Source organism: Zeus faber (genome assembly GCF_960531495.2).
Source record: "Zeus faber genome assembly, chromosome: 6".
Classification (NCBI taxonomy): domain Eukaryota; kingdom Metazoa; phylum Chordata; class Actinopteri; order Zeiformes; family Zeidae; genus Zeus; species Zeus faber.
Window position 1 is genome coordinate 24,261,818 of NC_137201.1, and position 23,511 is coordinate 24,285,328.

Consider the following 23,511-nt stretch of genomic DNA (forward strand, 5'->3'; position numbering starts at 1 on the left):
ATTTTCAAGTTTTTAATAATACAACTACTTTACCCATGAGGCAATTGCATCAAGATGAATTACAAAATGGTGCAGAATTGTAGTTTTTGTAGTTTTTAGGATATATATATTCTGGAAACTACAAAATATTAGGCAATTTTACCCAAAATATTAGGCAAAGTATATAATAGTTTGTTGTTGCTCCTGTAGAAGTCACAAGTATGTATGATATCAACCTTATTCTAAGAAAAATATGTTTTATTAATGATGTCATGGAGACTACACTACCCAGAATCCTAAGTGTAGCAATGTCTCTGATTGGTTGAGCTCGCTGTTACCATGGAATAGTTTACTGCACCGGCTGATGGGAACACATGCGCCCAAATGCTGATATTTACATCCAGTTCAGTTGTATCAAAAATTAAATTCATAATAAGGTTTTGACCCTATATCCCTATTTTTTCCCAACCTTGAATTTTATAGACGATTCAATAGAGAAAAAGCTAAATCAGTATCCTGCTCTTTTTGTGATAGAACAAAATTTCTATAATTATATTTAATTTATATTTATATAAGGACAGTTCAACAGGTAAATACAATCTTGAAACCAAGAGTTAAGGAATCAAAATTCCAATTTCAATATAGTAGAAGAGAAAGCAGAGCAATGTTTTACGATTGTTCTGTTGTTCCTTCAGTGTCCTTTTGGGAACACTTGCATTGTGTTGGGGGTGATTTTGCATTGTTTGAGGAAACTGAACCATGATCTTTACCTTTTTCCAGACTTTACAATGTGAACTCTATGCTCTCTACTATCTATTCGATGGTCAGTGCTGGTCAGAAAGGTTAAACTCGTATGTCTAGAACAGCACCATTTCCAAATAAAATTGAGTCAACCTGTTATTCATATGGTCATTCACCTGTATATATTACGCAATCAAATTATGAATATCAATTGGCATTTATTTGGAAGAAATCATGTTTCACCAGCAGCACACTATTTTTGGAACAATTGCTCGTAAACTAAAAAATAAATAATTCCCCTCACCGTGGAATTCCGCATAAAACTAGAAACTGGATGATGCCATCCCCACATGCAGTCTTTGCATATTTTCTCACGGCCCACTCTCTTCTTTGGTGTTCTGCAAACATCTACCTGCAAAGAAATCCTTTCTATTTTTGATTTTCTCAGCTGCTTAAAATAAGGTTGCTATAAAATCTCACCTATTAAATAGACTCTGTGTGAAGGACTCGAGGGGAGAGGTATTTGGCCCGTGGGTTCATCTGCCTACGGCTCACACAGAGACTGTGAAAAAGTAAGGTAAACTGTGATCCTGCTACTTGGCGAGTGGAAGCTCTCACTCGCCGGCACAAAGAAGTGGAGCAGATGAGGGGCTCCGCTGCCTTTGTCTCACCAAACCTTCATTCCCACCAAGTACATTCTGAAAACAAGGGGCTCTATTTTTACCGCAGGCCACAATTTGGCTTCAGTGCAGAGATTTTTGGCACTTTACTCTGGTCCATGCCCTGGCCCAATACACACAGAGGACACATGGACACTAAACACACTCTCTCACACATACACACACACTGAAACACTCAAAAACACTTCTCCACCTCTGCCCTTTACCAGATTGGGCACATTTCCAAGGATCTTAACTCAATGGGGTTTCTCCTTCTCCCGTTGTTTTGGACCTCGACTCAAAAAAGCACACATCTTCATTGATGCGTGCTGTGTCCAATAAGAGCAGGGAATTGTTTCACGTGGGCAACCAAGTTCATTCTTCAGTGTGTTTGTGTGTGTGTGTGTGTGTGTGTGTGCACATGCATGTGGTTGTTCTCTTCAAAAAACGGATTGAGAGACAATGAGAAAACGTTGCTTTTACCGTAAAGCAATTTTTTAGGCATGGAACAGCAAGGACGGGCCTCGCCAACCAGTGTGTCCCTTATCATGAAACGACAGGACAAAAAGAGAGCGAGTGAGGAGAGGGAAGCCTGAGAGAGGCCTGTTAATGCAAGTTGACAGGAGTGAGCACAGTCAGTGAGCAGTCTGTTTCCTGCACAGAGAGAGGCTTTCAGCAGCACTGGCCCCTAAACAGACCCTGGCCCAGGGTCCGACCAGGGTACAACATGGTCACGTAACAGCCAGCCTGAATATACGGAAGGTAATGACATGTGCCGCTATGCGAATGTGCAGTGAGAAGGATTTTTAGAATAATTTAAGCTTAGGCTGTTGTTGCACAATGTCTCATTTTGAAAGGAGTTGCAACACGTTGTGTTGTGTTGCTTACCAATCTTTGCAATCAGGTGATTATGTTATAATTGTGTTCGCCCTACACACAGTATTTATCTGTTAATATGCAACATACCCTACGGTACAATTCCAGTTTTACTACTGTAGTTTCTTGATGAATTTGATGTGTTGATGAAGAAGGAGTGACCACTGACGCTGACTTGAGTAAAATAATAGCTTTATTACAAAAGAACAGCATCAGACCAGACTTGCCGAGGACGTCCAGGAGAGAACCGAGCCGGATGGATTCTGTTTCGAATGAAACTCGGGCAGGTGCTTTTATGCTCGACCAGAGACAACGTTGACCATCTGATTCCCCTACATAGGTCACCATTTACATTTCACCTCCCATATCAGCGGAACCCCTGACAATGGGCTCTCTCTCTCTCTCTCTTGAGACCCCTGGCACCGTCTGTTAATAATTATCTTATACAATGTCTTGGGACGCTACACATTCCAAGACACCTCACTACCTTACAAATAATCTCTTGAACTTGAACTTACCCAAGTTGTCATCTGCGGGTATTGAGATGGGCCAATTAGGGAGATGTGGAATTTGCTCTGTGATAAACCTTCTCCTAGTTCATGGATCTGTTGATTAACAGTGGGACTTCACATTGTATAGCTCTAGATAGAAATGTTTGGCTTTCTACTTATTACCTGACCTGATAACATTGCCAGTGGCATCACTAGGGGGGACGTGGAGCGGGTGACGCCATCAGTGGGGGTGACACCAATATAACTGTCTATAAAATTTGTTGTGCAGCATTTCAGCGGAAATTTATTCTTTTTTATAACATTATCCCTGTAGTTAGTTAGGACAACATTTTTTTTTGTAAGCTCAGCATACATGTACTGTATCAATCCATACGGAATGCGTAATGGAGAGGGAGCGATCTCCGCTCTACTGAGCATCCCGTTTTCCTGTTTCTCCAAATAAAACAAATAAAAAGTGTTTTATTTTAAATGTATTTGTCCCATGTCCAGGGATGGACTGGGACCAAAAAATGTCCCTGGTCTTTTTTACCCAGAACAGCCCACCACAACCAGCCCCAATACTCTGGGCTAAAACAGTGTAACACTAAAACAGTGTTAAACAGTGTTACACTTAAAGCCCAAGTGAAGGCTTTGGTGCCAGCAGGCCACCTCTATGAGCATACCATGATACATTCAGGCAGTCAGTTTGTCATGAATGTCTCTATTTGAACAGGCAGTATAATCTATTTCAACACAGGAAATAAGTCAGATAATACTTTTATATTTAGCATGTATTTAGCAAACTGTAACGCATACTGTGTCATTGTTCAGGGTTGTTCGGTGATGCCGTATTGCTGCGTCGTACTGTTGTATACTGTGCTGTATTATCCCACTAACACTACCTCACTTCATTCACATGCCACTTTACTGCACATATCTGTATATACATAATTGCCTATTCCATATACATAAGCATATTCCCTTTATCTATTTATTTTATTTTATTTTATTTTATTCTATATATTTTTATTTTATTCTATAAGTATTATTCGACTTACTGTAGTACGTTTTAGGAATCAATTAGTTGGTCTATTAGAAATAAATTTTTCCCTAGGACATTGTGTGTTGTCACCGGGTGCGTTGCATTACATTTCACTGCATATATGTATGAAAGTATGTATATGTATGTGACGAATAAACCTCTTGAATCTTGAATCTTGAATACCATTGCCAATTTGATCACCAAGTGACGTGTTGGGGGACCTCCGGCACAGAAGACGGGGTTGTAGAAACCAGTTTATTGTAGAGAGAAGGCTAGTTGGAATTAGCCCAGGAGCAGATGGAGGTGTGTCATGACAACGGCTCCTCTCCTGAGTGTGTGTGGGGATGGGGGTTTTAACCTGTTGCTTCTTAGACCAACCAACGAGCAACAGGTATGCAGCCACTCTGATCCTGGGTCCCCAATTATCTAGATCCAGGTTTCTGAGAATACTGCAAGAGAGAATGTGCCATCCATAAAGACTCTGCCCTCTCTGCCTGTGCAAATTTATAACCTGCCATTCAGGCCCCGCAGAGCCATCCCCTGCCAATATCTGAATAAAGGGAGTCCACATATTTATACCCACTTCAAACACTGCGCCCTGGGTGACACCAACACTAGTAATGCCACTGAACATTGCTCCTTTTTAGGGTGTTGTCGGTTTGTTCAGTTTCTGTCCACTTTTTCATTTCTTCATACCCAATTATTTTCCTTCACCATTTGATGGCTGTTTCAGAACATAAAGGTGATATGCAGAGCCTGTCCAAGATGGACTCCAATGGCCACAGCAGACCCCTGGACATCGTGCCCAGCACTGAGGAGAAGATGACGGAACGGGGCCAGTGGGGCAACAAGCTTGAGTTCATCCTGTCTGTGGCTGGAGAGATCATCGGCCTGGGGAACGTCTGGCGGTTCCCCTACCTGTGCTATAAGAACGGAGGAGGTGCGTGGGAATAACTTCTTCGTTCTTATGGAATTGAGCCCTGTGTTATGAGGTTAACCTTTCTACTACTGAGCTGCTTTTGGCTCCAGCAAAGCCTGAACGCTTCGCAGCAATGACTCAGAGAGGTGCTGGGAACATTGCTTAGAGATTTCAGGCTGTGCTGACTCGATAGCATCACAAAGTTCCTGATGATGTTTTGCCCACATGTTCAGATTGCAAACCTGTCATTCGAAAAGAGAGACTTCCGCACACTGTCAAAGTTTGCCTTTAAGCAAATAATTTTACTGAATTTGCCTGATGAAGGTCCTTTGACCGACCGCTTTATTCAATACATTTCTTGTAATTTCAAGTTTGCTGGAGCCTCTCTTTATTTCAATATCTTGGGATACAAAGTGATGCTCCGGAGACTGCAGCAATTCTGAGGTATGCAGAGGCATTCAGATAACGCTCAATTGGTATCAGGGGCCTAATGTGTGCCAACAAAATAAAACCCAGCATACAGTAACACCATCACAAAATGTCCCTGCATTTGTTGAACTTTGTGCGACACATGAACTCAGAGGCACTGATCATTTTTTGAGAAATCAATTCATGTTAAACATTGACGAAACCAGCGCTGCCAAGCCAGACCAATGGTCATTCTTCACTAAACTCCCTTTCTGTCATCTGCAAAGGCAGCCTTGCCGTTCAAAGACTAAATTGTCTATATTATCTAAGAAATGACGTTTGGACAAAAAGAACGGTGAGTTATATACTGATGTGTCCTCTATTTTGTTCCCCAATTCGACCCCTGATTATGCACCAGATTTTAACAGTTCACACCTTTTTTAATAGTACGAGGGACTATTGTCCCTAATGCAGCAAAAATATATTCTCCATGTATGGAGATCAAAGGCTATGACATTCTAGGTTCCTCGTTATTGTCAATTAATTTTCAGAATATTTTTTAGCAAGAATTTATATAAAACACAAAAATCAAGAGATGACCCATGAGGCATATGTTTGAAATAAATATCATCTTCATATTTTTTGAAAATAGAGAATTTGAAAGTAGAGATCATGATTTTGGGTCTGGAATGATGTGTCTGTCTGGTGTCTGAGTGTCTTTAAATACTGCATATCATGTGTTAAGGGGTCATTGATGGAACTAAAGGCTTGGCTGAACTGACCCCTTCTGCCCCTGCTCCCCTGCAGGTGCTTTCTTCATCCCCTACCTCATCTTCTTGTTCACCTGTGGGATCCCTGTCTTCTTCCTGGAGACGGCGCTGGGTCAGTACACCAGCGAGGGAGGCATCACCTGCTGGAGGAAAATCTGCCCGCTGTTTGAAGGTAATTTTAAGCCTATTGAATTGGACATGGTTGTTTCAAGAAGTTTCATGTTTGCACGGTTACAGTTGATGCCTTCAAAGCATGCAGCAACACATTACCTAATAATCACACTTTCTATAATAACTTGCCAAAATGTAATCCATTTGACCTTTGATTACGTAACAACACACACATTTTCTAAATGCATGCCACATCTTATAACAAACATGTTGGAGGCAATACAGTATGTGATATTTCTTGTTGTCTTGTGTTGTGGTTATTACTGTACATATTTTGAGGGTTACAACTAAGTGAAATTACCAAAGCACTCAACTGTGACACACTTGATATAAATGAAGACAGCAATGTTGGTGGGTTGGTGTGAATTATTACATATTCATCATAAAAAAGTGTAATAACCAATTCATCATGTAATAGATTATTACAAAATGTGGGTATAGTATAGGTTCTTATAAAAAGTCTAGATTATAATCAAACACCTTTGACAATTTTGGTGCGTTCTCTACAGCCTTTTTTAGGATATGTCAGATGTCAGTGATGTGAGCTGGCAGGTTATTAAATGCCCAGCTTATCAAAAGGAGCCAAGGGTGTGGCGCAGCTTTTGCCTGGAGACCTTTCACATGATATTCCAAGTTTGAGGTTATTGATAATTGGCCCCTTCATCCGTCACTTTTCCGGACCGCTCAGCTTCTGGGTTTCCATTCCTTGGTCTCACTCGTCTTCCTACCTGCCGCTTTTATACTATTTTTTCCCCTCTTCCAGTTCATAATGGGCTAACTTCACTTTTTCCTCATATTTTTTTACAAGCGCCTGAGATGAAACGGTTGCAACTCTCTTGTTTTTATTTTCAATTATTTGTTATGTTAAACGCTCCCATCCAGTGCGTCTGGTCTGTCAGTGTGACACAGAAACACTGTTGGTTGTTTTATTGACATTCCATGCAAAGTTATGGCTCAAAGGAAATGATAATATCTATATTTGCATATCTAATTGTGTTAAAATAGCCTGTGTTTGTGCCTCTCCATCTTCACAGATGTATTTCTCTGTCGGCATGCTTAAGTGACTGTTCGTGAATGTGTGTATCGAATTAATCCCGTATGCATTATGCAACAAGAAGAGAGAGGACGTTGCACAAGGCCACGCTGTCCAATCAACTACGATTGGCCGGCGTCCAAATTCTTCATCGCTCTTACTGTGACATCATGAAATGAGTACAATGCGTCTGCAGTCACTTGTACTGTGCTGGGGAGAATGCCAGCTGTAAAGGGGTAGTACACTCGGGTTGACCGTATGACAAGTTCAATATCCAATCATTTGTCAAATATTACAATTTATTACAATACAATTAACAACAAACAATTAAACAACCAAAAAAAACAAAAACAATATAATGCTTTGTTTTGCAGGGAATGGCTCTGTCAAGGGTTTCTGTGCTCTGACTCTGGATCAGTATCAGTAAGAGGTTTGGGAAACAGCTTTTTTGTTACAAAACCTCCACCAATCCCCCTCTTTGGAGAATGATCTCAACAATGTTTTGGTCTTAAAAACAACTAATCATCATCACTTCTCCAAGACGTGGAGATTCACCACGGGTGAGACAAATAAACGTAAACATAAACAAACAACAACAGCTGTATGGAAAAACTCAAACCTAGAAACATCAGATGACAAAACATGCATCGACAAAACATAATTAATTAAGTCGAGGGAAATTGGAACAGCAATTGATAGCTATGGCAGTAAAGGAGGGAGAAAGTGAGAAGGATGTAATAAGGAGGGTGTTTGGGGGTGTATTCAAAGCAGGTGCGTGCGTGTTTGTGTCCTGTGATGAGTGCGCCTGTATGCGTGTGTGTGTGTGTGTGTGTGTGCGTGTGTGCGTGCGTGTGTCTACCGCTGAGTGCAGGGCACTTTTCCCAATTAGTTCTGGTGTATGAGGTCGGAATTATATCGTGGTGCCCCCAAGCAGTGGAAAACGCCCCGCGGCCACCCCTGAGTCCCGCAGCCGGATAGGCGCCCCATGACTGCAGGAAAGCCCCGAGCACCATGCCCTGCAGCCACAGAAGACCCCCAGCCTCCGGAGAAGCCGGGAGCCCGCAGAGCAACACCCACGCACAAACCTGAGGAGTACAAACCAGTCCCAGAGAGGAGACCCTGCGCCCCTGAAGCGCACACATACAACCCACCCCCACGTGCAGGCACAAGATGGCCCCGAGCCAGGTCCCATGCCGACAGACCAACACCCCGCCAGGAGCTGTGCTCTTGACATCCCACAAGGTCGTCCGTCAGGACAGAGTTATTGCAGCAGTTCTTGATAAATAAAGAATGAATAAAGAGTGGCATTGCAGGATGAGAAGTTGAACTCCACTTGTAGACTAAGATGCAATGGCAAAAATACTCTGTGTTGTATGCCCAGCATGCTGACAGCACGGGTTAAAGGTTTGGGAAAGACTGACTTCTTGTGTTTGCTAGTTGGTCCGAGTCCATATAATGTAAATGATCACCAATACAAAGTAAAATCAGCATTTATTAGCAACACATAAATTTTTTTTTTTTTTTTTTTAATGAAACAAAACCCTAACAGCATTATTATTTAAAACAATCCATTCATTGAGTCGAAAGAGAGTACCTTCCCAGTTTTGTCACCAAGCTTAATAAGATAAACCTCCTCATTTGTTGTCCCTCGCAGGGGTCGGCTATGCCACCCAGGTCATTGTCGCCCTTTTGAACGTCTACTACATCGTGGTGTTGGCCTGGGCCATCTTCTACCTCTCCAACTCCTTCACCTGGGACCTGCCCTGGGCTTCCTGCAACAACACATGGAACACAGGTTAGAGGTGGAGCCTCTTTCATTGTTTTATTGTGTAGGTTACAGCGCGTTGTGGCGTTTTTACCATATATAAATATGCATGAAACTGCTTCCTGGTGACTGCAGAATACTGATTTGGCACAATACTGTTTTTATTTGTTTGTTTTTTTCTAGAATTACACAAATTCATGTCTTAACTTTTTACTATTTGGTTATATACTGTTAGCAGTAATTTGCTTTTCACAGGTTTATCTCATTTTGGCACCCGGCACATCAGCTTTCTTGTTGGTTTTCTTGTTGGCCACCCACATTGTTTAACTTGCTGCTGTTTCCCTTGGAGACCTAGAATAAAGGTTGTGTTTTCCCCTCAGGATTGAATGTGTTTTTTTGTTTTTGACCCTTTTTCAGATTCCTGTATGGAGTTTCAGAGGGGCAATAGTTCCATCAATCAGCGTCAGAATTCAACCTCTCCGGTCATTGAGTTTTGGGAGTAAGTGCCTCTGTCCCAAGGCGGCCTTGGTTTCACAAGAAACCAATAATCATTTTAACATATAATTTATGTCCTTGTTCAGGCCACCACCACAATTATCGTTTTTTTGTTGTTGTTGTTGTTGTTGTTGTTGGTTGTTGGTTTGGGGAATTTCAGTTAAAAGGACCCAATACGACATGGGAAATATTTGAAAGCTCATTTTCACTATAATCAGCCAATCCAGACTTTACTTGTTTATGAAAATTAAAAGTTTTACATAGCAGAACACAGTACACATAATTTTAGTCCCATTTTAAATTGTATTGAGTTTCTCTTATAGTACTAGGCTCTCGTTACTTTATTTTCAATCGGTGTATTCAGGTCCTGTGAACCTTTTCAATGAGATTGACTTGATGAGTTTGACCCTTGACCCTATGGGCCTTGGACACTCACTTTTGAATGGAGATCACATGTGCTCTTGTTGTTGTTTGTGTGCGTTTGCACCTCCACGTTGTCCGGTCGTCCTGTGCGTTTTTCAACGTGTCTTCAGGCGGAAAGTGCTACGAATCTCCCCGGGTATTGATCAGATCGGTTCTCTGAACTTGGACCTGGTGGTGTGTTTAGCCGTTGCCTGGATCATCTGCTACTTCTGCATCTGGAAGGGAGTCAAGTCCACTGGCAAGGTGCAGCGCTCCGTTACGCCTGAGGATGGGATTCTGATGGGCAGTTTTCGTGACTTATGTCACAACAGTAATATTAATCATACTCACAATTTTCCATTTGCATTTCATTTTCCATAGCTTTTTGGAAATGTAAAAAACAATTTGGCTCGTGTGAAAAGAAGATTTTAGAAAGTAGCAACCTTACAGCGTGTTCATTGGCACGCGTCCGATCACGGTTCCAATCCTCGATTCCACCGACTTCAGCACTCACACACTCTCAATGCTGTAGAAACAACCAATCAGGAGGTGTCAGTGGAAGGCATCAACCAAAAGTAGTTCTTGCATCGCTAGTGTGCCAACAGCAGATATTTAACGCTCATTGATATGACTATTATTTTAACACCCCAATTACCGCTAATCATCTGATCATCAACACTTTGTCTTTGATATTCATACAACATTCCTCAGTTCAGGAAAAGATAAAAGCCTTCGCTGCTCTCGCAGTACTCCTGCATCCAGAGACTGATGTGGTGGTGTTGTTGTGTCCCCTCAGGTGGTGTACTTCACTGCCACCTTTCCTTACGCCATGCTGGTCATCTTGCTGATAAGAGGGGTCACGCTGCCAGGGGCCTACAGGGGAATCCAGTTCTACCTCTACCCCGACCTGGGGCGGCTGTCTGACCCACAGGTACAATACCAAAACACACGGGATCTCACGCCAACCTGAGCACAAACGCACACAATGCAAAGAGCCGTGATTTAAATCCTAACGAATCGTTGTCACACTGGTGAAAATTCTGCTGCTATGTCCTGAACGGAGCAGTTGTTCACATTATGGTGTCAGTGTAAGCAGACTTAACATATGCACACACAAGGATCAGCCACAACATTAAAACCACTGACAGGTGAAGTGAATAACATTGCTCATCTCGTTCCAATGGAACCTGTCAAGGGGTGGGATACATTGGGCGGCAAGTGAACAGTCAGTTCTTGAAGTTGATGTGTTGGAAGCAGGAAAAATGGGCAAGCGTAAGGATCTGAGCCACTTTGACAAGGACCGAATTGTGACGGCTAGACGACTGGGTCAGAGCATCTCCAAAACAGCAGTTCTTGTGGGGTGTTACCAGCATGCAGTGGATGCATGTCCAAAGCAGTCCAGGGAAGGACAACCGGTGAACCGGCGACAGGGTTTTGGGCGCCCAAGGCTCATAGATGCACGTGGGGAGTGAAGTCTAACCCGTCTGGTCCGATCCCACAGAAGAGCTACTGCAGCACAAATTGTTGAAAAAGTTAATGCTGCAATGATTAGAAAGGTGTCAGAACACACAGTGCATCACAGCTTGCTGAGTATGGAGCTGTGTAGCTGCAGACCAGTCAGAGTGTCCATGCTGACCCCTGTCCACCACTGAAAGCCCCTACAATGGGCAGGTGAGCGTCAGAACTGGACCATGGAGCAATGAAAGAAGGTGGTCTGGTCTGATGAATCACATTTTCTTCTCCATCATGTGGATGGCCGGGGTTCCGTCCATGCCTCGACGAGTGAGAGCTGTTTTGGCGGCACAAAGGGGAGGTACACAATATTAGGTAGGTGGTTTTAATGTTGTGGCTGATCGGTGTATGCTCCAAAATGAATGAGCAAATGCAATCTGTGACCTCAGAGAAACCTTTTTTCCCCACTGCGTCACTTGATGGCCCACATCGAATGCGCTGAAGTGAAACTGACAGGACGTTATCCTGAGGATGAAAGCTGTCCAATGCTAAGGTTGTGGGTTAAATCCCCAACAAGTACTGTCTTGGAAAAAAATCCCCCGGGGGGGAAGAAGCTTCCTGCAGCAGAATCGCAGGATGACAATAATTTCTAGAAGACCAAGTGTGAGGAAATATGGTCATTAACTGGAAAGAGGTGATTAACCATGTGCAGTAATGTGGCTATTTTAGATCCCAGACTACAGCCTCAGAGAGTCATCGACACAACGACTTATTTATTTTATTCTTTTTGTTTTGATGGAGGTCCCCGCTAATCCCCCCTCCCCCCCCCCCCTCCCCGAACGCTCCGGAAACGAACACTAGCCCTGTGTGAGAAGGGATAGATGTCTGGGGAACATCTGCCTTTGTGGCAAATCGTGGCCTGGGCTTACGTTCTGGCTAAATCCCTGGTAAATCCTGCCCCTGTGCGGCTGCCAGCTATCCAAAACATGCCCCGGTGCTCCCGGACCGCTTTACCCAAATTGTGAGAACAAAGGGAGCCTCTGATTCAAATTTGGAACCGCGATCTGGCAGGAGTGGGGAAACGTACCACACTCAGAGAACACTCGGGCAGGGAACAGGCGTGGGCACCACCAGTGGCTTGAGAAAGTGAATCTGGGGCCGAGGAGGCCGAGTTTTTGAAAGATGCTTTGGGAGGTAAGAGTGGGTTTTGTTGGCGACTGGAGGTGGCGTGTTTCAATTTGAAGAGGCACCTCGAGAGGGCGCACGAATGTGAAGACAAGACCTCATCACCAACGGACACCAGATCAACATCTCTGAAAAGGAGAGGCTTCGCGACTCGTTCACCCAACATTCTCGCCGTCTTTTGGTGCTGTTGGTCCCGACGACCTATACGCAGTGTATACGACACATCGTTCACCGTTCAGCCGCTGTATTGGCGCCCATAACGGCTCTCATAGATCGGCATGCGTTTACTTGCGAGCCGTTTTGGGATTCATCTCGTCGTCATGTCATATTTGATTGAAGGTCAGAATGTTGTGTGTATTATCCATGTGAAAGGACAGGTCGTCGCCCCCCCGCCTCCCGCCATTTTTAAGCAATAAGTAGGTGAAGAACATAATTGAATTCATCTAATTTTTCATTCGGTCCATACAAGGTGTGGATGGACGCTGGGACTCAGATCTTCTTCTCCTACGCCATCTGCCTGGGCTGCCTCACTGCGCTGGGAAGCTACAATAAGTACAACAACAACTGCTACAGGTCAGGGTGAAATGAAATAAAAATAAAATAAAAAGGTTGTCATGGGGCATGAGAACGCACCGTTTTCTTTCTGCTATTCTATTCGCACAAAAAAACAAAAAAAAAACGCAATAAGCAAACTGTGGATTTGTTGAACCAGGGGAGAGAGCGGGGACTATTCCATCTGCGGAGAATCTGTTTCGGTCACCTTGAGATATTTTCATGCTTTTTATTAAAAAAAAACCCCACTGTGTTCATACCATTTTTTTTTTTTGCTTCACGATGTCTGTTCTGTGTGCAGGGATTGCCTGTCGCTTTGCTTCCTGAACAGCGGCACCAGTTTTGTGGCTGGTTTCGCCATCTTTTCCATCCTGGGCTTCATGTCCTACGAACAAAACGTGCCCATCTCAGAAGTGGCTGAATCTGGTTGGCACTCATTATATTTAACCTGGTTCGAGGACAAAAGAACTATATATATATATATATATATATATATAATTTTTTTCCTATATATTTCTCATTATTTACATGTAACCTCTGTTTGACACATGAATAACAAACTAAACTTGTTAAACCACGATTAGAGTAGATACTGTATTTGTTGTGCTCACTAATAGACAACATGATTAAAGAAAATAACTTTGAAAAGGGCAATTTAAAAAGTGAAAGCAGACTCACAAACTCCAAAACATTGCTTGCTTGCCTTTCCATTTCTCGTGGCCGTTTGATTGGACTTCTGCATCCCAGAGACTGTCATTAGTTCTTTGAAAGTCATCACTTCCACAGTTTGATGTATTGCAGTGGGAGTGGCCATTTCGTCCAGTGAATCTCTGACTCGAAGCCCTGCCTTTCCTAGGTCCAGGTCTGGCCTTCATAGCTTACCCCCGTGCTGTGTCCATGATGCCCTTCTCCCCGCTGTGGGCCTGCTGCTTCTTCATCATGATCGTCTTCCTGGGACTAGACAGCCAGGTATCTAACCCCTCACGCCGGAGGACGCGCGTACAGTGTGAGCGCCGACCGACTAACGCGACTGAAATCCCCGTTGCTTCACACTCCAGTTCGTGTGCGTGGAGAGCCTGGTGACCGCCATGGTGGACATGTACCCGTCCACCTTCCGCCGTAAGAACCGGAGGGAGCTCTTCATCCTGCTCGTGGCCGTCCTCTCCTTCCTGGTTGGCCTCGTCATGCTCACGGAGGTGGGTCGCCGCTGCCTCCGTGGTCGTCAAACCTCCCGATTGGCTGGGGTTCGACGGGGTCCGGCACCTGAGATCATTTAAAGATGGACGTACTGCATAACCTTGGCGGTCCGGCATAAACTATGGGATACAATACCGCTCTGCTTGTATCCCTTTTTGTTCGAAATGGGGTGAGTCTGTAATGCTCTACAAAGGGTTTTACAACTGGCTACAGGCATTTCTTAATACTCACGTTCCCCTTTTTCTCAACTCTTCAGGTGACATAGCAGCGTGTGGACCAAATTGTGAGGGGTTTCTCATGACTTAATTTAAAACTTAACCATCACACCAAATGAGCTTCTAGGGGCCAATCCTATGTGGGGTTTTTTTCCCACTATTTTCACAATTCTCTTTTTAAATTTAGGATACAATGTTTTATCTTCCGGAAAAAAAGTTGCGAACTGCACCTTTATGTGGACTCCACTGAAAGGACTGCAATAGGTCCCTGCGTTCCGCCAGGGAACCCCATTTACTTAATTATTTGATGGTATTTGGGGTTTTCTTCACTCGTTTTTCCTTTTTATAGCTGTAAACGAATGTCTGTCCCCGCAGGGAGGCATGTACATCTTCCAGCTCTTTGACTACTACGCGGCCAGTGGGATGTGCTTGCTATTCGTGGCTATTTTCGAGACTGTTTGCATCGCTTGGATTTATGGTGAGTGCCTGGGTCAATAAGCCATGTGGAGGGGTGTGTTGATGTCATTGCCATACAGTATGACAGCGCAGTGTATGCATTTACAATATGGATTCAGACTTGGATTTTTCTCCCTGCCGTGGAAAACACTGCATTTTATGTCAACCGAATGTGAACTAAATGAACCTGATCGACGGGTCCTCTGCACTCGTCTGATTACAGGTGCCGACCGTTTCTATGACAACATCGAGGACATGATTGGCTATCGTCCCGGGCCTCTCATCAAATACTGCTGGCTCTTCTTCACTCCCGCAACCTGCTTTGTGGGTCATACTCATCATCAATACACGTCTCCTCTCGCTCGCCTCAGTTTGATCCTTTGAAAGAAGAGCGGCCTCTGGTGGTCACTTGTAGACCTGCTGAGCCGCTCCACCAAGCAAGGCGACAGCGGAGCGGTTAGGGTGAGGTTTAGGTTTAGGGTTAGGGTTAGGGTTGGGTTAAGGGTTAGGTTTAGGGTTAGGGTTAGGGTTAGGGGTAGGTTTAGGGTTAGTGTTAGGGTTAGGGTTAGGGTTGGGTTTAGGGTTAGGTTTAGGTTTAGAGTTGGGAGGTTTCGGAGCAACGGGCGTTTGTTTTTCGGATTGACGGGCTGTGGGAATGTTCGGACAAATGGGCCTTCGGTTCAATGGGCCATTTTTTGGACTCTTGGGGTTTCGGAACAATGGCACGGCACCGTGTCTTACGATATTTTTGGATGTTTTCAATGACAGCAAATCACATTTTATTTATAATAACTTTTTTTGCAATTACCACAGTGCGTCCAAATGGTAACATTGGTAACAGCAGAATGCCAGCATGAAGTGGCACCACATCCTGTTGCTAGTCACTTTACGGTCGCACGGATTGAGCCAAAAGAGCTGGTTTATTTTGCATAACTACAAAAGAGTCAATAAAACTCTGAAAAACCTGATAAAATGCACAGTTTGCACCCTTTTCGTTTTTTTTCTCGGTACAAGACCGTCTCACAATATTTTGAGCTTCCTGCGTTCAAAGAGGGATTTAAAGTGGATTTTAAAGCCTTAAAAGCTGTTGTTACAGACAGTAAGAAGATGCAGAACCAACATTTTAACATCAAGCTATGAATAAAAATGTGCAGAGAAATGAGTGCCTCACAAAATGACATATTTCTTTGTCTTCTCAGGGAACCTTTGCCTTCTCTTTAATCAAGTACACCCCCCTGAAGTACAACAATGAATATGTGTACCCGTGGTGGGGTTACGGTCTGGGCTGGATCTTGGCTCTGACTTCCATGCTGTGTGTCCCCCTCTGGATGGCAATGAAATTGTACTACACGCCTGGTACATTGAAGGAGGTGAGGGGCACACACGGACCTCACAGAGCGCAAACCAAGCCCTAATCCTTCTCACTCCAGATGTTTGAGTTAAGTCGTGGCGGGCGGTTATGTATCAGCTGGACTGTTGATGGTCCAGTTCCGGGCTCCAGCCAACATCCGAAGCCTTCAATGTTTTTTGCTTTTTTTTTCTAAAGATATGTAAACAATGCACTGTCTCATAGGCCAGAAGTAAAAAGTGATATAAATACGCTCGCATTTTTGTGCACATGGTCCATTTTTATTTTTATTTTTTGGATGTTCGTCCATCTATGGTTCGTCTTGATTTCAGAAAATCTCCCTCATCTCTCCTTCATTTTATTATGGCCACAAGCATGCTGACGCTTTTGGGCTGTCAACCGGAAGCTGGAATGCGTCAGCATGCTTTTTGGCCATTTTGGGATTAATTAAAAATCAGTATTTATGAAAACCTATGACATATGAAGGCATCGTTGCTTTTAATGATCGGTTTGCTACCTTCCCCCCCTTTTCATGGAACTGTTTCTTTTCTTTGTGCCAGTGCCTCGCTCTGCTCACCACACCTTCCGCTGACCTGCCCAAGAGCAAACTGGAACAGGAGAAGCTGCTGGCCGTCTTTGGCGCGGACGGAGAAAGACTCCACCAGAAGGCGCCCGCCACCAAGGACGGCTACTTCCCTGTCGACGAAAAGGAGTCCAACTGCTAGAGAGCTGGGGGGGGCCGTGTCCAGCCTCGACACACCCCACATGGACGCAACTTAATACAACTCCTCAACCCCCGAGTAAGACCTAGAAGGACTCCAGAAAAGGCACAGGTCCATCTGAGCTGCTGGTCCCGCATGGCAGCAGCTCCTGTTGTTGAATTTCCCCTTTCGGGGGGGCATCAATAACGCACGATCTTATTGTGCACGGTGCTTCCCTCCATGTACACACTACCCCCTCACCTACGATGTCTCTGGCATTTTGCCAGATACACTGCACTTTCATGGGAGAGTTGGTTTTCATATTTACTCCACCTTGGTGTATATTTTTTGAACCAGCCATCTGTTTTGCATTTCTCATTCACTGGACATGGGTTTGAGTAGATTGAAAAAAACAAAAAAAAAAAAAACAATAGCAAATGCCGTCCATTTTTTCCAATGGCTCAGAATGTAAATTTGATCATGTCTGCTTTCTAAGGAAGCATGTTTCGCTTTTCTTGGACATTTCTAATGTTCAGTTTGTCTGACATGATATTATTGCTGGTTGTTGTGAGGAGAGCACCATAGTTATGAAAAGAATGTGCCGGTCAAACAATTTCACTTGCATATCATTCCTCAACGTGTAAAGGCACTGCCCTAATATAATTCACAGATTAATTCATATAAATCATATAATTCACTATAATTGTGTGTGTATATGGCGCGTTTATATGCGCATAAAAGTGTGTGTGCACGTGTGTTTGTGTGCATTGGTTTAAACATCAAAATTGGAATCTTTTAAAATGCAATGCACGAGAATGTTCCATTACAACGTATCTATTGTGTAGATTGCAAAAATGTACAATCCACACAATCGGGTCCTCGCCTTGTTTGCTATCTTCCACTGCCATCACTTCAGATGGAGGTAATTAACATAGATTCCCCCTTTCTTCAAACCTTTTCACTTAACTACTGAATACTATGATTAACTGGAGTGCATTGCATGTGCAGGTTGCAAAGTCCAACTACCTTGGAATGTATGGATGCAATGTGTTTTTAAATCCACGTTTTTCCACGGGATTATAAATGTCATTCAAAATCCTAATGATCTAAGTTAATCAAAATCATTTAAGTATATTTCTAGCATTTTATTATTATTAATTCAGCCACATTGATGCCTTGTGTCATTGTCAAATACAATGGCTGTATTGACAGTGTCTTCAATCAAAAGAGGCAAACAGGTTCTCATGTTGTCTCTCATTTTGTATTTGGTATAAAATTATACAATATACAATATATTTTGTTGAATTTCGGTCTGTATGACAGTTGTTGCTTGAATAGTTTATTTTTAGACTTTCTGGAGTGGAACGATTTTCATTTTAAGATGGCAGATTCATCTCAACTGTTGCGTGTATTTTTTTTTCTAAAATATATAAGTCTTGTTATCAAGTGACTTTGGGTGGTGGTATATTTGTGTATTAAAAATGCTCTACGTAAAACATCACTCTGTTGTGTTTCAATAAACTACAAAGACTGGAAATGCATAAATAGGATTGTAATCAGTATTAACAGACTACATTTTGGCAACCTTGAAAAATCTCTCAATGTTTTGTATTTTACTGACAATGTGGAAAAAAAGCTCATTCATATCGAATCATCCATCTTCAAAAGCAAGTGTCCCCCCTTCCAATGTTGCTCAGAAGGATTTAGAGATGAATAAACATCTGTACTCCAGCAACCTGCAGGATACAAGCTGTTCAGTTTATTACAACAAAATACATTACAATTTACAAAGACTAAGAAAAACTTGGAGGGGCCTGCTGCTGGAATATGGGATTGTTATGAACTGAATGCTGCAGCAGGGTTGGTTCTGAGTTTACCTCCAAAGGGAGGGATACAACACACATCGCGTGAAACCAAACAGCAAACAGATGATTGCATAAACATGAACCTTTGCGTCAACCGAAAATGTTCTCCCGTCATTTTCTCAGCAATGCAGACAGCGTCACCGGCAGAGAGAATACCTCTCTTTACCATGCTGCGGGAGAAGGGGGGAATTTACACGGGCCAAATGAGAATCACAAGTCTTATTTGACTGTTTATCTTGCGTATCTCACAGAGCTACAGCTGCGGGTCAAGGACACGGTATGAGTCACAGAGCAAACTGCGGATATGATTTTAAAGTGCACATCCATCATTTTATGCACCTACAAACAAACACATACATACACACACACACACACGTGTGTGTGTGTGTGTGTGTGTGTGTATATATATAAATAGACAAGACAAATTCTAATAATTACTGTACTTTGCAAATTGAGCATGAAATTGAGAGGCACATTTGGTGAGCCCTGCTTAATTTTCTTTTAACTCATTTGATAAATGTACATCACATCAGGGACTTGCTTACATGTATGAAACTCTATCATGGATTTCCCTCTTGCACCCACTGCTCGTGGCAAGGTTCTGCATCAGGGTGTCTGCAGGTATGAGAGAGTTAAATGCATATGAGAGAGTTAAATGCAATACTTTTAACCCCCCCACCCCCTTTTTTTTTGTTGTTGTTTTTGCTCATGTCAGTATTCAGTCAAACACTGCAGGTCAGTGTTCGAGGTCGGTCGGACACAAACGCGGCGGCGTCCGCCTCTCGCGCTGTTCGTATCAGAGCTGGCCCGGTAGAGGGCGCTGTGTTCACATCCAGCCAGCCACTGTTTACGGAAGTCCGAGTGACGTGTCAGCGTCCCGCGAAGCATTGTGGGAGCGACGCGGAGCTGGCAGCGGTGACGGCGGATGGACGGCGTGAAGCACCAGCGCTGAAATTGCCGAATCCCGCGGCCCGATAGCCGACATTTGGGAGAGCGATGGTCCCCGGCGAGGCCGCCGTCGACGTTCTTCGGAGGGAGTGAGCGCCAGGCGGGTGTCACCGCAGCGGAAAAGCGGAGTATCGTTGTCGATGGACGCTGGCGCGGAGCTCCGCGGCGCTTCTGTGTTATTTTCCCGGGGAGAAGGACGGGTAGCGTGACCGTCCGTTATTATTATTTTTTATTTTTGGTTTTATTTATTATTTTTGTTAGAGGTACCACCCTCCCCGAAGATGTCGACCAGCAGCCCCGAAGCCGTGAAGAGACTGCTGGAGAACATGCAGACGGACCTGCGCTCCCTGTCCATGGAGTGCAAGAAGAAATTCCCCCCGGTCAAAGAGGTGAGCCGGTGCCGGTGCCGGTGCCGGTCCCGGTCCCGGTCTCCGTCCCCGGGAGCCGGTGTCAAACACGAAATATCGCGACATCTGCCGCAGCGAGGCGTCGACGGTGTGACCGTCGGTGGTTTGGTGCCATAACTTCGTCTCCTCGTTGCTTTAACGAGCGTTTAAACGTCAGGTTATATTTGCCGTATGGGTTAAGCACGCGGGCAGGGAAATAACTTGAATTACCTGAATTTCCACCAGAGGAGTCTTCAAGTCTTTGCCGTCTCAGTGTCTGCCTCAGTGTCCCTTCAAAGGTCTGAGAAATATTGGGTCATAAAATACATTAGGTTGTCTGACATCCGGTGTAATTAGGTCTTAATTTCCAGCTAACAATTTGTCTGATTTCATTTATTCATATATATATATATATATATATGTGTGTGTGTGTGTGTGTGTGTATTTTTTTTTTTATTTTTCTATTTATTTTTTGTCAAAGTTATTCAAGATCTTCTGCATCGGAGTCAATTATAAAACCTCAAGGCTACCAAACCTCATAGTTTAAAAGGATCTGTCCGTAAAATCGGTCTTACATTTGGTCGCCGAACTTTGCCTCAAACTGTTACATGTAATTATCCGATACCCGGGGAACCCTCAAACAGGCTTTTGACACCTTCAGTACATTTCCCTAACCCAAAATAAAAATGAGATGTGACCATAAGTTCTTCAAGGTCCCGGTGTAGTCAATTAGGAGACTTGCTTTTAAACGCATCACACATGAGAAAGTAACTGCTGAAAACATGGGAAACGACTGCGATCAATGTCATAATGAAGTGTTGAGTTAGAACATTAAACAGTTTTTGTGTTCCGGATCTTTTAGGCAGGCTTAAATCGTGGCTGGATGACGCACGTTGGCCCTTGCTGGTGTGGCCCCTCCCCTAACTATATATGAGTAGAGCAGTCGTCGGTGGTTCTCCCGCTCCATCACAAGTTACTACAGCCTACACTAGTTTGCCATCTAGCTATGGCGCCTTCGTCACGCAAATGCATCTTCCCTGGATGCCCGAATGTACATAACAGCTCGGTCTCCTGATTTATATTTGTGTTCCGTTCCGAGCGTGGTGGCTCCCCCAGCTCTGTCTGTCTGTCCCAGCTCCGCTTAGGGCTCTTCCGAGTCGCACAAGGAGCTGGAACAGAGGAACGGGGCACTGGCGTTGGGTACCGACCTGGTATTAAACAGGCCCCGGGGGCTAAATTATTAAAGACCGTATTATTGATATGCTCCGACATTACCGATACTGTTAAGGGTATTGGAGAAATTAAGAAAAAATATTTTCTATTTATTTATATAACCTGTTTCTAACTTGCAATACGATTAAGATAGTCGTCCAAGAAGCATTTTTTCTATCATCAGAAGAGACATCTCTCCTCTCTCTCCCGCTCCATCCCCGGAGATATACGGGCGGGGGGCGGGGCCGGCTCCCTCTGCCTGCCTCTCACACGCACGAGGAGACCAGCGTGTAGATTGTGTCCTGATCGCCTCCTCTCCATGCGTAATGCGCATAAAATAAAGCAGTGTTGATTTCTCTTAAAAATGAAAAAAAATCACCAATAAGAGTACTGTTAAAGTACTGGTTCGATAAGCAGTTTCGCTAAGAATTGTGGTATGTTTAAAATCGTAATGATACCCATTCCTACTTGTGCCCTGTTCCTCCAATTAAAACAACTAAAAAGTTGCTGCTTTTAGTTATTATATTTGGAGGAATGGGGCACAGCTATCTGCCAACGGGGCGCGCAGAGAGCCGTCCACATATAAAAATATATTTATGATTCCCCTTATTTATAATTCCTCCTTGAATTGTTATCCATGTTCATTTTGTAGGCCTCTATCTGTTTCACTCTGTTATTGTAATGCACACAGACTGACGGAAAGAAAACAACTGCTCGATCTGAAGAATCTGAGTCGACTGACAGGTTCCCAACTGATGATTAGACTCAACTAGATGTCAACTGTGAGGGGGCAACCCTATTAACAACATACTCAGAACATCTATTTATTTTTGCTTTACAGGGACTTTAAACTCGGCTGTTCCCTATGATATTTATAGCCAAACGGATTTGTCCTGGCAACCATATGTAACTCATTGTTTTGGGGCAGAGTTGTGGATACATGGGTATTGTTGTGAAATAACATTACTTGACTCACTGCAATATGATATCACCGTGACTGTCACTATCACTGTGCAAGTTGGATTGAACAGCACAATGGCATTCTGTGCTCACACACAATGTGTTTGCATGGAATTAAAGCAGTCTGATGAAAGTATTTTGAATTATTAGGGGTAAAGTCTAGCCTGACATTGCCAGACCAATTTGCAAATGCGGAATTGGTCTGGAACCTCTCTGTTCATTTTCCATTTCCAAGGGGCGTTAACAACAGGGGCAGACCAAAATGTCTCTGGACACAACGACATGTGCGATGCGGGTTAGCAATAGAAACCTTCCCCAATTGGACAGACCTACAACCAATCAGAACAACAAAACGTGTGACTTTGTGCTGCATACGTGGGGGTTAGCGCCAGAAACCCGCCTCATATTAGATAAATGGTTGTGATTGGCCCGACCCGGGTTAGATCGGCTGGAACTCTGTCTGAATGGGAGTGGGGCCAGATGCATTCTGCCAGAGCACATAAAACATGAGCTCACAGATTTGTCTGGTTCCCAGGCTAGGTAAAGTCTAGAAATTATGGGGGGGGGCGTTGCGCATAACAACGCTTTATTTGGAAACGGAATAAAATAAAATACATCTAAAATAAAAACACAATGTTTTTATTTGCTTTATTTGGAGGAACGGGGCACGGGGACACTGAGCGGTGATCGCAGGCCTCATTGTTGTTGTTCTCCATACCTAGTGGAGAGGGAGACAGGTACGCAATTTGCAACCGCGATCTCTGCTCCGTTGTGTGTCCCTGTGCCCCGTCCCTCCAAATAAAACAATAAAAACATTGTGGAGTTTTTTTTTTTTTTTTTTTTAGATGTAGATGTTTAGATGTAGGTCGCCTAATACCCATTGACTGTGATGATCACTCACTGATTGACTTTTTTTTTCTGGGGGCAATTCTGGCACCGCGCCCTAGGCAGATGTCTGTGTCGCCTATAGGGAATATCGCCCCTGCTGAAACTACCTGGGAAATCTGATGTCAGGATGTTCATAGTTATGCAGTCTGTTTGAATACTATTGGCTATAAGACAGTGGGCTAACTTTTCATTAAGATTTACATTTCCAATCCAACACAACCTTGATCTACTAGTAGTAATTAAAAATGTTGCAGTATGCAATGTAGATCAACAGACTTGGGGCAGAGTTAATTTTAAACTTCAAATTTTATATTCTGCCAGGGGCCATATTTTAGTCCATATAATGGATTCCGTTTCATGGTTCGAAACAAAGTATCTATTTAGTTTTATTATAA

The 23,511-nt window shown here is 43.6% G+C and overlaps 1 protein-coding gene across 1 annotated transcript; it reads left to right on the top strand.

Moving 5' to 3' along the window:
* Window positions 1-4,532: 4,532 nt before the first annotated feature.
* Window positions 4,533-16,881, top strand: slc6a13 (solute carrier family 6 member 13; the record flags this gene model as incomplete). Its single annotated transcript, XM_080002696.1, has 14 exons — window positions 4,533-4,728; window positions 5,923-6,057; window positions 8,744-8,884; window positions 9,272-9,353; window positions 9,883-10,015; window positions 10,548-10,682; window positions 12,858-12,961; window positions 13,242-13,366; window positions 13,797-13,909; window positions 13,999-14,136; window positions 14,728-14,830; window positions 15,032-15,132; window positions 16,008-16,178; window positions 16,717-16,881. The coding sequence occupies exons 1-14, from the start codon at window positions 4,536-4,538 to the stop codon at window positions 16,879-16,881; spliced, it is 1,839 nt and encodes a 612-aa protein (XP_079858822.1). The 5' UTR covers window positions 4,533-4,535.
* Between the last annotated feature and the right edge of the window lie 6,630 nt (window positions 16,882-23,511).